The sequence below is a fragment of the Anoplolepis gracilipes genome, chromosome 7, assembly GCF_047496725.1.
Source record: "Anoplolepis gracilipes chromosome 7, ASM4749672v1, whole genome shotgun sequence".
NCBI classification, from domain to species: Eukaryota; Metazoa; Arthropoda; class Insecta; order Hymenoptera; family Formicidae; genus Anoplolepis; species Anoplolepis gracilipes.
In genome coordinates, this window is record NC_132976.1 from 5635328 (window position 1) to 5649881 (window position 14554).

Genomic DNA, 14554 nt, shown 5'->3' on the forward strand with positions numbered 1-14554 from the left:
TTATGATGAGCTTTACCGTTTCCACGATGCACATAGGCAATGAGACCTTGCATTAATTCAGCCTGCGTGAACGTATCGATAGGTCGAAAAGGATAAGTAACTTTCTCGATGTGTCCAGCGTCGGTATCCGCTCGTAAAACTGTATAGATCAGCATTTCCGACGGAGTGTCGGCATCTATCGCCCATAATAATTCCTTGGTCAGTGTTTTTCTTGTACCCTGCAAATATCAGTGTTTTTCGCACATTTGATATTTGATAAAATCACATCCGGCGAATGCTGTGTATAGTCATATTGAATAAAAGAACGCGGTAAATCGGCAAAAAATTGCGCCGTTGTTTTCGCGTTGACGTAAAACGCATCAGGTGAAATAGCGAATATATATCTCAATTTATATAACAACCAGTTTTTCGTAATCGGAGAATTGAAAAAAAATGATATATATGAGTTTTAGAGTTTTTTTCATTTTAATATTATTAAGAAATACCTAGCATACATTTTTTATTTGTATTGATATATATATATATATATATATATATATATATATATATATATATATTATCTATAATATTTCTATAAGATTCTTATAAAAAAAATTGATGTATAATGTACATGTAATAATCGAAGAGTTTAATAGTTACAATTATTTACTAGAACTTTAGTATTTTGCTGAAATAACTGTAGCATTGTTAGCATATCGGGAGCAGTTCGATGCACACGTAGATAAGATTAATCCACCGCAAATTACAATTGCAATTACAATTTCTGTCTTCATATCGTCATCATTCCTGTTCCGAGAATATGCATCCATATGATATATGAAAGAAACATTCGTTATGCGCATACGTGATATACGTGCACGCATACCCTCGAACTTATACGTGCGGTTAATTAAGAGCGATGACCGAGAACGCGAGCGAGTTAAATCGATTTCGCTGCGGCTAAATTGCCACGTTCTACGAAGATGCACGAGCCACAAGTAAGCTACTATTTCATTCGGTCCCTATTAATTGATTTAGTTGAGTAGCGTGAACTGGCGGTTTTGTTTCGGTCAAATCGGACGGAACGTGCTTCGAATTAGTAAAGCGACAGTGGGGAAAAATGCATCGCGTATAATGAGCACTCTGAAATCTGTAACGAAAAACTAAGCTGGAAAAAAAAGGGAATATATTTATACAGTTTATTTTCGTGTCTTACTTGTGCCAGACGAAGTACTTTTGCAGTTGGTATCTCGAGCAACGGCGGGTCGTTGACGGGAGTGACATTGACATGAAGGGGGAACCTGAGGTGTCCTTGGAGGTATCCTGGCAGTGTATAGCCTGTCCCGGCCACCAATGTCAATTCCAGAATCATGCTGTCCTCTGTGGTTTCGCTACCGTCATGCATGTACTGTATCTGTCGGGACAAGTCAATTATCGTAAGAATAATAACATCTCTCATCTAACATAATGCAGGTTTTTCTCGTAATACGTAGGAAAATTAATTTTGTAAGAAAACTTAAAAATTTTAAGTTAATAAATACGCTTTTTAGTAAATATTTCTTTGAATCGTAAAAAGAATAAACGATGCATTAATGGTTGCGTTTTCTACGTTACATTGTTTCGCAGTGTAAATTTGCATACGAAAGAAATGGCACGAGTGTCAGTAATCTGCCATGTATCGCAATATCAGTAAAAGACAACGAGAGCCGTGTGGACTTTAACTTGCGGTAGCTTGCTCTTCCACAAGAATCTGAAGCGGCAAACACATACTATGTCGGGTTACGGAATCAGAATTAATCATGGGCGAGTACATCGGAACACCCGACTCGTGTTATCCTTTCTGGCGTTTGATCTAACACTTGAGATCAACCGCGGTTGAAATTAATTAGAGCGACCCAGGGTTAAGTCGGTGATCGTCGATTAGCATATCGAGTGGGCGTCGTCCCCGGCGCGGCGTCGATCCGGAGTCGAGATAGAGGGAAGATGCGAGCTTTTTTCCCCTCCTTTCTCTTTTAACGATTAAAAAGCGATTGACAGCAAACGAACGGCAAGCGAACGAGCGTGACGGCGCGGTGGATAAAAAAACAGCCGATATGTGATCTTTAACAAAAAAAGCATTAATGAGCGGCGACAATGACGGAATAGTTTATAAATAGTTCACTGTCGCTAGATAAATTGAGTGCGGAGTGGTGCCGAGGAGTAGGCCCGAGCGAACGCGCGGCAAGTCGGCCGACCCTTCGTGTTCCCGCCACCAACAATTCTAAAGTTAGTCCTTACGGCGTGTGCTATGTATAGCAGCGCGTGGTCCTATGACGAACTGGAAGAACATATGACTTCCCACTGCGCCTTGTACGGTCTATGTGGCTCGACCGGCCGCGACCGACCTCTCGAAGCCGCATTTAGTCACCTGATATTAATTAATGTCAGGTGCACGTCGACCGAGTTTCGCCTCTTACACGTGTCCCCGCAAACTCCTCGGCGATTTCGAGCTTTATCGTCACACGTGTAACCGACAGGAGAACACTAATATCCCGGCAATCGTCGTGATTGTTGGACTTACATCGGATCGAGTCAAGGAGTTCTAAGCGCAATTTACTGTTAATTTGAAAATTTGATAAATTGATGGCTGAGCAATTTATTAATTACCTTATCTTGATTGATATCTTGCAATGTGAAGTAGTGATCGCTTCGGGATGTTAAAAGGTCTAACGCCAATGTTCCGTAAACAGGCGGTGTCACTAGAGTAAATACGACGCCGATTTCTTCCACGCCGTATTTGGCAATGTCCAGTACCATCGCGATGTTTTCATTCGTCACTAGGACGTGCTCTCCCTCGGAAACTAGTAGAGGACTCAGCGAGAGGATTTCTAAGTTTACAGGCAGGGTGGCATTCGAATAAATCTGTAAAAGCGCCATATCGTCTCTTTGTTCTATGAATGCAAATACATATTAATGTTATCTAAATATTAGCAATATCTAGTGCGTTCAATCTTCAATATTAAACATTTCGATGAAATTTGTAGAGAAAAGTAAACACCTGATATTGATTACATAAGAAATAATTGTTAAAAAAAATAGTCTATATATAGAGTATCTTAACTAAGTTAGCCACGCATAAATCCATACGTTAGCTGCCGTTGATATGATTAACTCGCTACCGCAACGTAACTATTGCCAAGTGGGCGGGGCGTTATTGAAATTCGATTAAAATTGATCTACCTTATAATCCTCGGCGTAATTCGGTTTGATACACAGTGACTGGTCGCAGTTGCACTTGAATGAGTTGACGCCCAGCTGTATGCACGATGCACCAGATACGCAGGGATCGGCCTCGACGCACGGATATCCCCAGACACAACCCACAACGATACCTTGACTGACTTTGACGTCTGGTAAACCGAGATCCTTATTGTCGAGAATCATGTTTCGTATACAACCCTTGTAGCTCACATCGCCGGATCTGAGACCCTTGCCTAAAGCTCGGGCGCGTTTATTTAGTTCCGTACCACCGATGTACAGAGTATCGGCTAGATCGAGGAAACGATTGCCCCCGGATGGTAGAGCCATCGTTCTCTCGTGATGATCGACGGCGATTCCGAGACCACTCGGATTGAAGTCCACGATTACGTTGTGCCATTTACCATCAACCACCGCGGTGCCGTGTATTAGCTCGGTTGGGCCATTTCCCTTGTTCATCAGCAATCGTATCTTACCCTCGAACAGCTCGATACCGAGGAAATCGGCGTAGGACGATTGTCCGGTGTTGTAGAGTAATAAGCCGCTCTCGGCACTAGTCTTCAACTCGAATTCCCATCTGCAAAGAATTGTCAGAAGAAATTGGCAGGAAACTTCGTTACTATCCTGTAAGAAAAAAAAGGAGTATCGAAGTCGTCCGATATCCGAGTTCGAATCAAAGTCGTTCGATTTTACGATGTCTTAGTAGAAAGAATTATCTTCTTGGATAATGCCGTTGTTATACTAAAGCAATGTTGACGGTGGAATAGCGGAAAATTTCGATACTATTGCGTATCTTAGTAATCAGATTAGAATTTCGCGGTTGATTTCTTCGATTCTCAAGTGCTACAATCGATGCAGCGAAGCAGTAAAAATACTGAACGAGAAACTTTCGCGAACGCATCGACTGGTCGAGCGTAACGTAATCGGACGATTTATAGCATTCCGTTATGAAATGAGATAACGGACTCTCTTTTGGAAAAGCAAACCGTAATCGAGTTGCAATTATTATGATAAAAAGATCTTGACAAAATATGTAAAATTTTATCAATCTGACAATGAGAGATATAAAATATAACAGTAATAAAAATTCAATAATTAGTTGATAATTTGAATTTAATAAATTCAAATAATTTTAATCATTTAAATTTTTACACAAATATTGTTTCTATAAGATAGTTGTATATTTTGTTATGTGTTAATCATCACCGTTTTTTAGACGGTATAATATTAGAATCTCATCGTAGATCTCAATGTGATTAAGTAGGCAAAACATTATTCGTGCAACACGAATTAAACGAGCGAGGTAATGCAAACGATGGGAGAAGAGGGAAAAGAGAAGATTGCTCGCCGTGAATTTATAATTGTAATTAAATCAAATTTCGCTCGGTCGACTTTTGCTCGGGAAACTTTAGGACGAGTGATTTTCGTATCTTGCGCACCAAGACGCTACGACTGCTGCGAACATGAAAGCCGATTATTTACTTCAGCGGGCGGATTCATTGCTTTTGAAATAACAGTATAGTAAAGTGCTACAATGGCGGTTACAGATGCGGACTAGACTTTTATCATAATAACAGACTAATGCAATATAAAATAACAATAATGTAATGCCTACTAATGCATTAAAATTATTATTACATTAAAATTATCACATTGTGATTATTAAAATTTACTATTAAATATTATATATAAAAGTTATTATTAAATATTATGTTATTATGTTGTATATTACGCTTGTAATTATGCTGTATAATATATTGTAAAATAAATATCATACAGCAACGTTTTCTCATCATAAAATATTTTCAATATATTTTTACTTTTTTATCGTTAATATCATAACAATGTCAACTCTTTCCCTTATTTTCTGCATGTTTATCATTCTTTGCTAATGACAATAAAAAATATGACGTGCAATGTTAAAATATATATAAATTACATTTGGAATGAGATGCTACCGCACCTTTTGACACACGCATGTTACAATTAAGTCCCGAGCTAAGTTTAATTGCGTGAATCACATTTATCGAGAATTCTATCATCGTTTAACTCTATTAAATGGAATTAATGAAGATGCCCGATATGTTTGTGCATGTCGTACTGTACAATACAGTTTGCAACGGTTGTAGGCAAATGTGTACTTGTACGAATTGTAAACGCAATTAGTTGTTTACCATGTCGGAAGTGCACTAAGGATGTTCTAATACGGTCCGCTTGTGTTTCTACGTTCATCAGTCGATGCTTTGCTTTTGAAAGCGCAATACAACGTGTGTTTGCGCGCGCTCTTTATACGATTACAATCGATTTTCAAGAAAATTAAACTCGTTCGAAGAATTGCAGTAATTGAAATTAAGAGAAATCTGTCCTCTGAGAAATCTTTCCATTTGATTCTTATAATTTTTACCGATTTAAGTTAAATGATAACATACAAATATTATATGGTCTACGTTAAATATAATAATACAACGTAATAATGTTGATGAAAAAAATTGATAAATTAGTTGACGAATAAACGATAAACAGGAAATTCAATTATCAGTTTGAATAGAGATAACTCGAACGTCAAGCCATGCGTACACACACGTAGCACTTGAATCTTTCAGATCAATTGAACTCTGAGAGCGCATGTCGAAATCTTCACGGTCCATCGACTTCACGTAGGACGTGGCGGAAGGAAGACATTTACGATTGTCCAGTCATCCACTCGATTCCGCCTGACTATCTACTTATCCGTTTATCGACTAGACATAGTATCGTGCGTACATATTTGCCATATGCCAGAAAAGAGGTCACAATTTTTCTCAAACATTTAATATAACAAACCATTAGGACCAATTCTTTGTCTAGCTTTTAACTGGATTATATACACATATAATGCAACAGATTCTGACATTTATTTTCTCAGATAAGTGTTGAATTAAGGTACTCTACCCGGAAGTAGTGTGCTTTTAATTCGGGGCAACAAAAGAGCCGGAGTATTTACGTCCGGAGTTTCCGCGATCCCACAAGACACGTGAAACCGTGCGCGTAACCAAGGTCTTAACCACCTGTATATGAAGACTGGTATTAACTGCGCTTACCCGATGCACACCGCATTCGTGTGAAAATGAAACGTTTTTCCGCTTCTTAGTGCACTCCCGAATAATTTTCGCGGACAATAGTAGCGTAGACACACCGGTTGGCTCACCGAGGTTTTTAGTCTCTTCGGACGTGCTTAGCATTTTCGTACCATGTTTCATACCGTGCGAATGAAGCATGGAATGAATCTGCATTTTGTGCAGGAAGATTAATATCGACCCTCCCTCGCCTTGAAAAAAAAAAACAAGATAAAAACATAAATTGTAAGCAAAATATATATTCCACTACAATGTTGGAAATATGCGGTCTACAAAGTGAACATATGTTTTGAACATAAACATCGCTGCTCTTCATCTCCGTTGCTTTTAATTTATAGAAACAAAAGCTTTGAAGTGTCCACGGTTCTGAGATATTTCGTAAAACTAGAGATCCGCGAAATCGTAATGCATGCAATCTTTCCGTAGGAAACGTGCAACATGCATGCTTGCACATTTATTCAAAGATAAAAATGACATGCTTACGTGTCTTAAAAACTGTTTCAACTCATTTTGAAGAATACGCTGTGTATGTATTTTTAGTTATAATCTATGATTTATTTCTATTCAGCTTTCTTTCACTAACAAATATAATATATATTTTCTTTTACTCAATATTAAGATTAAAACCTCTCGACTCATCTGTTTTATACATGTGTTTTAAAATTTAATAATTTAATAATATTATTACACTCTGTGTTAAAAAAGTTTATATATATTGAAATTATTGATCTATAAACTGTATGAATTTATCATCTAACAAAATTTCTCTCATTAACAAATATAATACATATTTCCTTGTACTTAATATTAAGATTAAAACCTTTCGCGTCCATTATATATGTGGTTTAATAAAATGTAATAATATAATATTAATACAATCTGTATCAAGAGTTTACATACATATATTGAAATTATTGGCCCATATTGGTGTATGAATTTATCATCTAACAAAATTGCACCCTGCGTGTGTACACTGTGATATTAATAGTGTAAATGATGGTTCAAAGCTCTGTATTTAGTGAATAGTATTAATTCCACAAACGACTATTCGCATTAAGTAGCTTTATCATTATGAACTTTTGAGTCAATCGACTGTCCTCATCTCAAAGTCCTTGTGCCGTATTGAAAAGAGGGATCAAAGTATCTCTATTGACGAAGTGTTGCTGCTTGTCTCGTTGCGAGAGTTACGGCGACGGACGTAACTCTCGCGATTGAAACAGTTGTTTCTGAGCTTTTCGAGACGATTTAACAACGCTCCCACAGGTTTAATGCTCGTTAAAAGCTGCGCGAGAGATGAAAGTGGTAGGAATCGCGTAACATGAAAGGCCTTCTCTGACCGATGGCTTGAATGTGGCGTGGATGTAGATATATAGGCAGGGGAATGCGAGTTATGCGACCCCACCGTCGACCTCGGTAAAACGGATTTCCCGCGGCATTACCATAAGATATTGGATTCGTGAACCAACGTATTTATTTTACGTGATGGTGTGCGATAGAGTCGCCGGTAAAACTGGAACATATGTCTCCCCCTTCCCCCCCCCCCACCCTAAAAAAAAACAAATAGACAAATATATCGAGGTTGCACGAATGTTGAATTTTACGATGTCTGTGAAGTTTCTCTTCAGGTTTTACATCATTGTAGATTTAAAGTCAAATAATAAACAATAATGAAAACAAGTATAATTAAATAATAGCGGATTCGATGTATAATAGCTCACCGAGATACACGAATATCATGGCCTTTTAAAACATTATCGAAATGAAGCGGCTGATATGGGTTGCGTCACGTGACAGTTTAATTACGTTTTCCACGGTCTCGTAAATGTGCGCGACGATGGTAAATGGAAGCGTATACATTACAACGGAAAGCGGTACTTTTGGTATATACCTTGAACCGGAGCGCGGAATGGGGCGTGGAATGGCGACGAAGGCGCCGTCCTCGACGAAGCTGACTTCCGTGCTTCTCGTGGCGTCGAATTCCGGTGAACAACCCCACGTTACGGCTGTTGCCTCCGACTGGCCCTTCCTCGACCTGGCGTATTCTATAACTTTGGCGCCGTTGTAGATTATGTCAGCCATGCATCCTCTCAGATAATCCGTGTGTCCTGCGGATCAGACGGACAAAGAATTTTAGTCTTGCAGATTATTCTCGATACGTAATATCGACCGTAAAAAGGGATGAAAAAGTGTAACGGATGCGTTAGCGCGTTTGAATAAATTTGCAAAATATGCTCACGCGTTATAGATAGAGCTTCGTAGGTGGTGTCCATTAAATATTATATTAATGAGGTCATTATTGATTCGCGTCGCTTGAAACGTTACGTAGAAATATGACCAGGAACGATTCCAATTCCAGATTAATATGAATTTTTAAACAATGGTATAGATGTAACTGTTACTTTTCATTCTTCTAATTGATGAATTGCTCACAATTAGCGAATCTAAAAGAAATTATAAACAATCAATAGTAGCATATTAATAATAATCGCTAGAAAATACAATCTATCTATAACCATAAATGACTTTTATTTTAATAATTTTTTTATAGAAAAAATATTAAGAGAAGATCGCAAAAGAAAACAGGTCGACTGGATTTTCTTTTTTTCTTATCCAATTTTATTTAATTATAAACATTTCTCTCGAAATGTGTTTTTAAAAACCAATTTCATCGAGAAATCAAAATTTCCTCGAACGTAACGTTGTCATGCGAAGAAGAGAATTATATATATATATATATATATATATATATATATATATATATATATATATATATATGTGTGTGTGTGTGTATATATATATATATATATATTACGTATAATACGATGTGTGCGCGATCTACTTGATATCTGTAACAGATGCATCGGATTCGATGAAACTGGCGGTTTCGCGCCGCGGGCGGTTTCGCTGTAACACGAAGTTAATTGTCTTCGTGTGTGAGGAGAGCGCATCTCCGGGTAAGTTGGTGGATTACCCTCGAGCTACAGCGTGTCGATGGCTGCTAAGACGGCGCTGCCACTCTACACGCGACAGAAACGGGATACGTATATATAAGCGGTCCGAGAGTAGGCGTTTATTGGCACGCCACGAAATCGCAGAGACAGTTTGTGACGGAATACCGGTGGTTGCGCTATAAACCAGCCAGTCTGTTTACTACGTCGTTGCGGCATACCAGATCGTGGTACTCTCCGTCATTTCTTTAGCTTTTTACATAGACATAGGTAATGGAAAATTTTATTGATTGATAAGATGTTTTGGCGCACGGCCAATCTCCCACCCTCTTCCCTCATCGCGCTGCAGGACAGCGGTTAACGTGTCTCTAAACACTGGGCGGTAGATTCGCCCAGCATGGATGCTGCCACACGTCAGAGCAAAATAACGATTTTCGGAAGATAGATTTGCATGGGTAACGGCAATGATATATTTCAGTGGTCTTACTTTGATAAACCACGTTAGCTTTAACAAGCATCGGTTTTACCGCTAAATGGAAATACGCTTTTTTTATCAAATTTTTTTCCACTCTTTCAATGTAAATTTTTATCTCCATCTTTTCATCGCGGCATTCAATAAACGTTTAAATTATAGATATATTAATAAAAAAAATTGAGACTCTTGTAATAAAATAAAGAGAACATGAATTTCATATTTGTGAGAAGATACATGCTATATATTACACGCAAAAAAACAGCAGATAATTATTTTAATCCAGGAAAAAAGGCGTTTCTCGAGCAATATAAACCAAGATATTTTACGAAATAACAATCAAGACGAAAAATACTGTAATCACAACAAAATAGACGATTTTTAAAATAGTAAAATTTCACATTTTGTAATTTATTATATTTACATTATAAGTACACACAAGAAAATTTCTCTTTCTTATATGAAATGTTAGGATTTTAATATCGACACATTGAAATGTACTTATATATTTTTATTGATTTCTCGCAACTATTAAATATACGTTGTGCTCCGAAAATATTCTCTATATTTCTACAGAGATGCGAGCAAATGGCGGCCGATAAGCGAAATCCACGCCGAGAATCTTGCAATCGATTGTATAGGTATACGCTTCCATTGTACAATTTTGCATATGTATATGTGCATTTATTTGTACAGATATAACCAGGAATACACACACACACGTGTATATGTGGATCTATGCTATACACGGTGTTCCAAACTGTACAATTGAAATAGAGTCTTACACACACACACACACACACACATATATATATATATATATATATATATATATATAATAATCAGGGTGTCTACTTGGAAAAACATAGAAAACTGGAAATATTCAAGGATTTCTTCTGGAAACATCAGGGAAATATCATGGAATTTTATTGGGATTCAAGGAATTTTTTCCAAATTCTTTTTTTGATAATTTTATTTTTTATCTTGTAAACAGTCAGCTGTGTACGTGAAACTGGCGTTTCATTTCATAGAAACTCATTAATTGTTGAGTTTTGGTCTTATTTTTGATAGTTCTTGATAAGATTAAATAAATAATTTTCTGATTAAACAAAAAAATGGCTCGAGACAAACTGATTGTGAGATGTCAAGTTCACTGCATCTTGCTTTGTTCGACAATTTTTTTTCTTATTAAATTTTAAGCACTTAAAAATTCTATGATTAAAAAATAATTTTTACACATAGAATTTTTTATTTAAATATTGTGAAACTCCTTAGCTTTTAAGCGCTTAAAGTCTAATAAGAAATGCTTAAAAAATCGTCGATATATAAAATGAGATAACGTGAACTTGGCGTCTCAATTTGTCCTGTATATTGGGCGCGTTCGGGGAAACACTATATAGCGCTAACAGTGTCGTTCTATTTTTGTTACTCATTAAAAGTTGAACAAAGATAGAACTGTTAACGCTATATAGTGTTTCCCCGAACACGCCCATAATATATATATTTTTTTTGTTTATATACTTAGTGTCTTAACATAATATTGAATAAAGTACATACTCTTTGTAACTTTTAAAGATAAAGAAATGAAAATTTTATATAAATGAAAAATTATCTTGTGAAAGTTATTTAGTTTTTTTTTTTTAGTACATTTATATATCTGACAATGAAACGGCTCCGTATTTTTTCTTCGTATGAATAAAAAACATTAAAAAATGCATATAATAAAAAAATTTATTTTAGAGAAAGTTGTATTAAAAAGTTTTAAAAATATTCTTTTTACTTGGAATTTTGAACAAAAATACCTGAAAAATCAGGGAATTTTCAGGAAATTTTTGATAAGATTTGAATAGACACCCTGAATAATTTGCGCATTTAGTATTTACATTTAAAGTTAAAAGCATAAATTAAACTTTAAAATTATAGCCAGTAACTAGAAATGTTATCTCTTTGTTAGCACAAAATAGATTTATTTAATTTCAATAGAAACTTATCTTGATATTTAATCTTTAGTACATCGAAAAGCTTGAAGTCAAAAAGGGAAGAGTTAAATCTTTTGCAGAGAGGAATCTATTGCAAACTGCTTCAAGAATCTTATAACTCTGCAAGTAGTTATGTTATTTTCGGGTCTTCTTTGCAACCCTATACAGAGTCTGTACTATAAAATGAATTTTGCACCCTCCTTCGAATGCCGGGGAGATTGTCTCTCTTTCTTTATTCCTCGACTCGAGAATTTAGCGAGAGACTCATGCCAGAGAATTAATAAGACCTTCTCCAAGGAGTGGGCCACAGGGTACAAATGAATTGTCATGAATATGTAAATTGAATTTCGAGCTGGTCGGCGAGTATTATGCGTGACGGCCGACGGGGTAACGATGGGGGCGCGTCTAGGGAGAATAAAGCGAGACAGAGAGAGAAAGAGAGAGAGAGAGAGAGAGAGAGATGGAAAGGGAAAAAAATGATGCTGTTTGCGCTGATCGTATTCAATTTCATCTGCATCAATTCGAATGGAACGACTTGGTTGAATTTTTTGTTTTACTTCGGAGAAATGATTACCTACGGCTGATGTGCCAGGCCTGTATTAAAGAGCCTAGTCATTATCAAGCTGTTTCTGGCATATATAGAACATGAAAAGTATGGTCGTTTGGGTATAAGAACCAAGTTTTATTCTAAACGAGCAATATACGCGCCCAAATATACACATACACACATACACAAAATCACGAGCCCAACGCTAAAAAATTATGATTGCGCGCCTGAATCCGTAAATTCTTATTCTCTGTAAACTCTTAGATTTTCCGCGATTCTTACATTTTCATATTCCTCTGTAAAATACTCCACCAAAATTACTCTTTCTACCTTACTTTAATTTATTCCAATTTATTTTAACCTTAAAATATATTTTTTCACGCTTTTATCTCACATTTTCAGAAATACTGAAAAAATAATACTATGATTTTTCTTCGTGTAAGATTTTTTGTGTGCACTTTACACAACGGATTGAAAATAGAAAGGATATCTCCGCCTTTTCTTTGTCGACCAACTCGTAGTATTCTATGACCGGTGGTATAGGGTATAGGGAGTACACTGAAGCATAGAAGAACGTAATCCGGAATTTTGCCGCAAAGGCGTAATACAACCGAGCGTTGTAGCTGCGAAAGGTGGATGGAGAATTTTCCAATCGCCGTTTCTCACGAGAGACGTATCGCGACTTTCAATTTATTCGTAGTGCGAGTAGAATTGCGAGCGCGATAATGAAATTAGGACCGGTAACAAGATTATGAACGCGATCGACTTGACGAATATATTTTCGCGATTGGACAGTTGTACGAGCATTGATGAAACGCTAATCGCGTAATATTTCGAATAGTAATTACGGCCATTACTAGTGCACGAGATGAGTCTGGTTATACGTTGCCGTTAACACAACAACGAAAACAAAGGCAAATGTTTGAATTACATTCTCTCGTTCGTGCGATTTTGCGCAACGTGCGCTCTCGGTACTTCATTATTTAAGCCTTGCCATCGTGGAAACACGAGACGGCGTGCGCGTATGTCATACTTTCGATATAATATCAGCTACTGTTCCATTGTAATCACCTGTTTTCGCTCGTTGTCACGACTCAGCGTGATGGTAAACAATTGTTTCACTATTATAATATGCAGTATTATTTGAAGCAATCATTCAGAAAATGCGCATTGTGGCAGTTTTAACGATTTATTTATATTGAATTTGTTTTCACGTATAAATTTGGAAAATTAAACAATTTTTTTATAATATAATTTCATTCTTTATCGATCTATTAATATCAATTTATTATGTATAAATATAGTTCGTTATTTCTATCTCTCTCTCTCTCTCTCTCTGTCGACAGTATTTTACAGTTATTTTTGTCGATCTTCCATTAATATGATTGCATTAAAGAGAAAACATCAATAACTTTTCGTTACCAAAGACGGAAAAAAAATTCAAAAAAAAAGCTCTCTAATATTTCTAGAAAATATATATGAGATATATAAAGTTTCTTCTTTCGTTGAAAATTGTTGCTTAAGATTAATTAAAGATTGTTTTTTAATGTAACATCGCGAAATACTACAGAATTTTATAAAATACGAAACGTTGATAAATATTGAATTATTTATTATTTTCAACAAGTTTTCTCTTTGATATTATTATCCATTATTTTAGGAAACTTGATTCTATTCATTTATAATACAATTTATAGTACAATTTTTATCCGAAAGCACCAGATTTTTTTCCATCTTGACTTTCTTACGCTCTACAACTTTCAATTCTTGTTGAAAGTTACGGCGAGATTTTACTTTTAAAAAACGCGACGTTTCATATTTTTTATTTATACTGTCTTCATCTCATCTTCTGGGAATGCCATTACAGAAACCGTACTGTCGAAACATCATTCCGACTCTGTCGTCGTTCTATGTCGGTTGACATAGTTCTCGTTGTAATTTCATTGCCGCAAGTGGACTTGAATATAACACGATTCAAAGAGATAATCCATTAAGATTTCATGATCACATTATAAACTAGTCATTGTATAAACCATTTTTCACTCATGTTTTATAAATATTCTGATATTGTATGAGCCATTTTTCACATGTGTGTTTATTATATAAATAAATAATCTGAGATATATATATATATATATATATATATATATATATATATATATACATATGTATGTATGTATGTATGTAAATGTTTGCATTGTATACAATATCGTACAGACTTTAATTATTGCGTATCGTTTCTGTTAATTTCATAAATTAATCATGGAATGGAAATA

At 35.9% G+C, this 14554-nt stretch overlaps 1 protein-coding gene across 3 annotated transcripts in view; it reads right to left on the reverse strand.

The window, feature by feature from the left end:
• Positions 1–14554, reverse strand: part of Kon (chondroitin sulfate proteoglycan 4-like protein) — a 54840-nt gene that overhangs the window by 8717 nt on the left and 31569 nt on the right. For all 3 annotated transcript variants that reach the window (XM_072896771.1, XM_072896769.1, XM_072896770.1), the window contains exons 5-9: positions 8221–8437; positions 3199–3793; positions 2626–2880; positions 1196–1393; positions 17–218 (exon numbers count right to left, since the gene is read on the reverse strand). In XM_072896771.1, the coding sequence (XP_072752872.1) occupies positions 17–218; positions 1196–1393; positions 2626–2880; positions 3199–3793; positions 8221–8437 (1467 nt within the window). The remainder of the gene's footprint in view (positions 1–16; positions 219–1195; positions 1394–2625; positions 2881–3198; positions 3794–8220; positions 8438–14554) is intronic.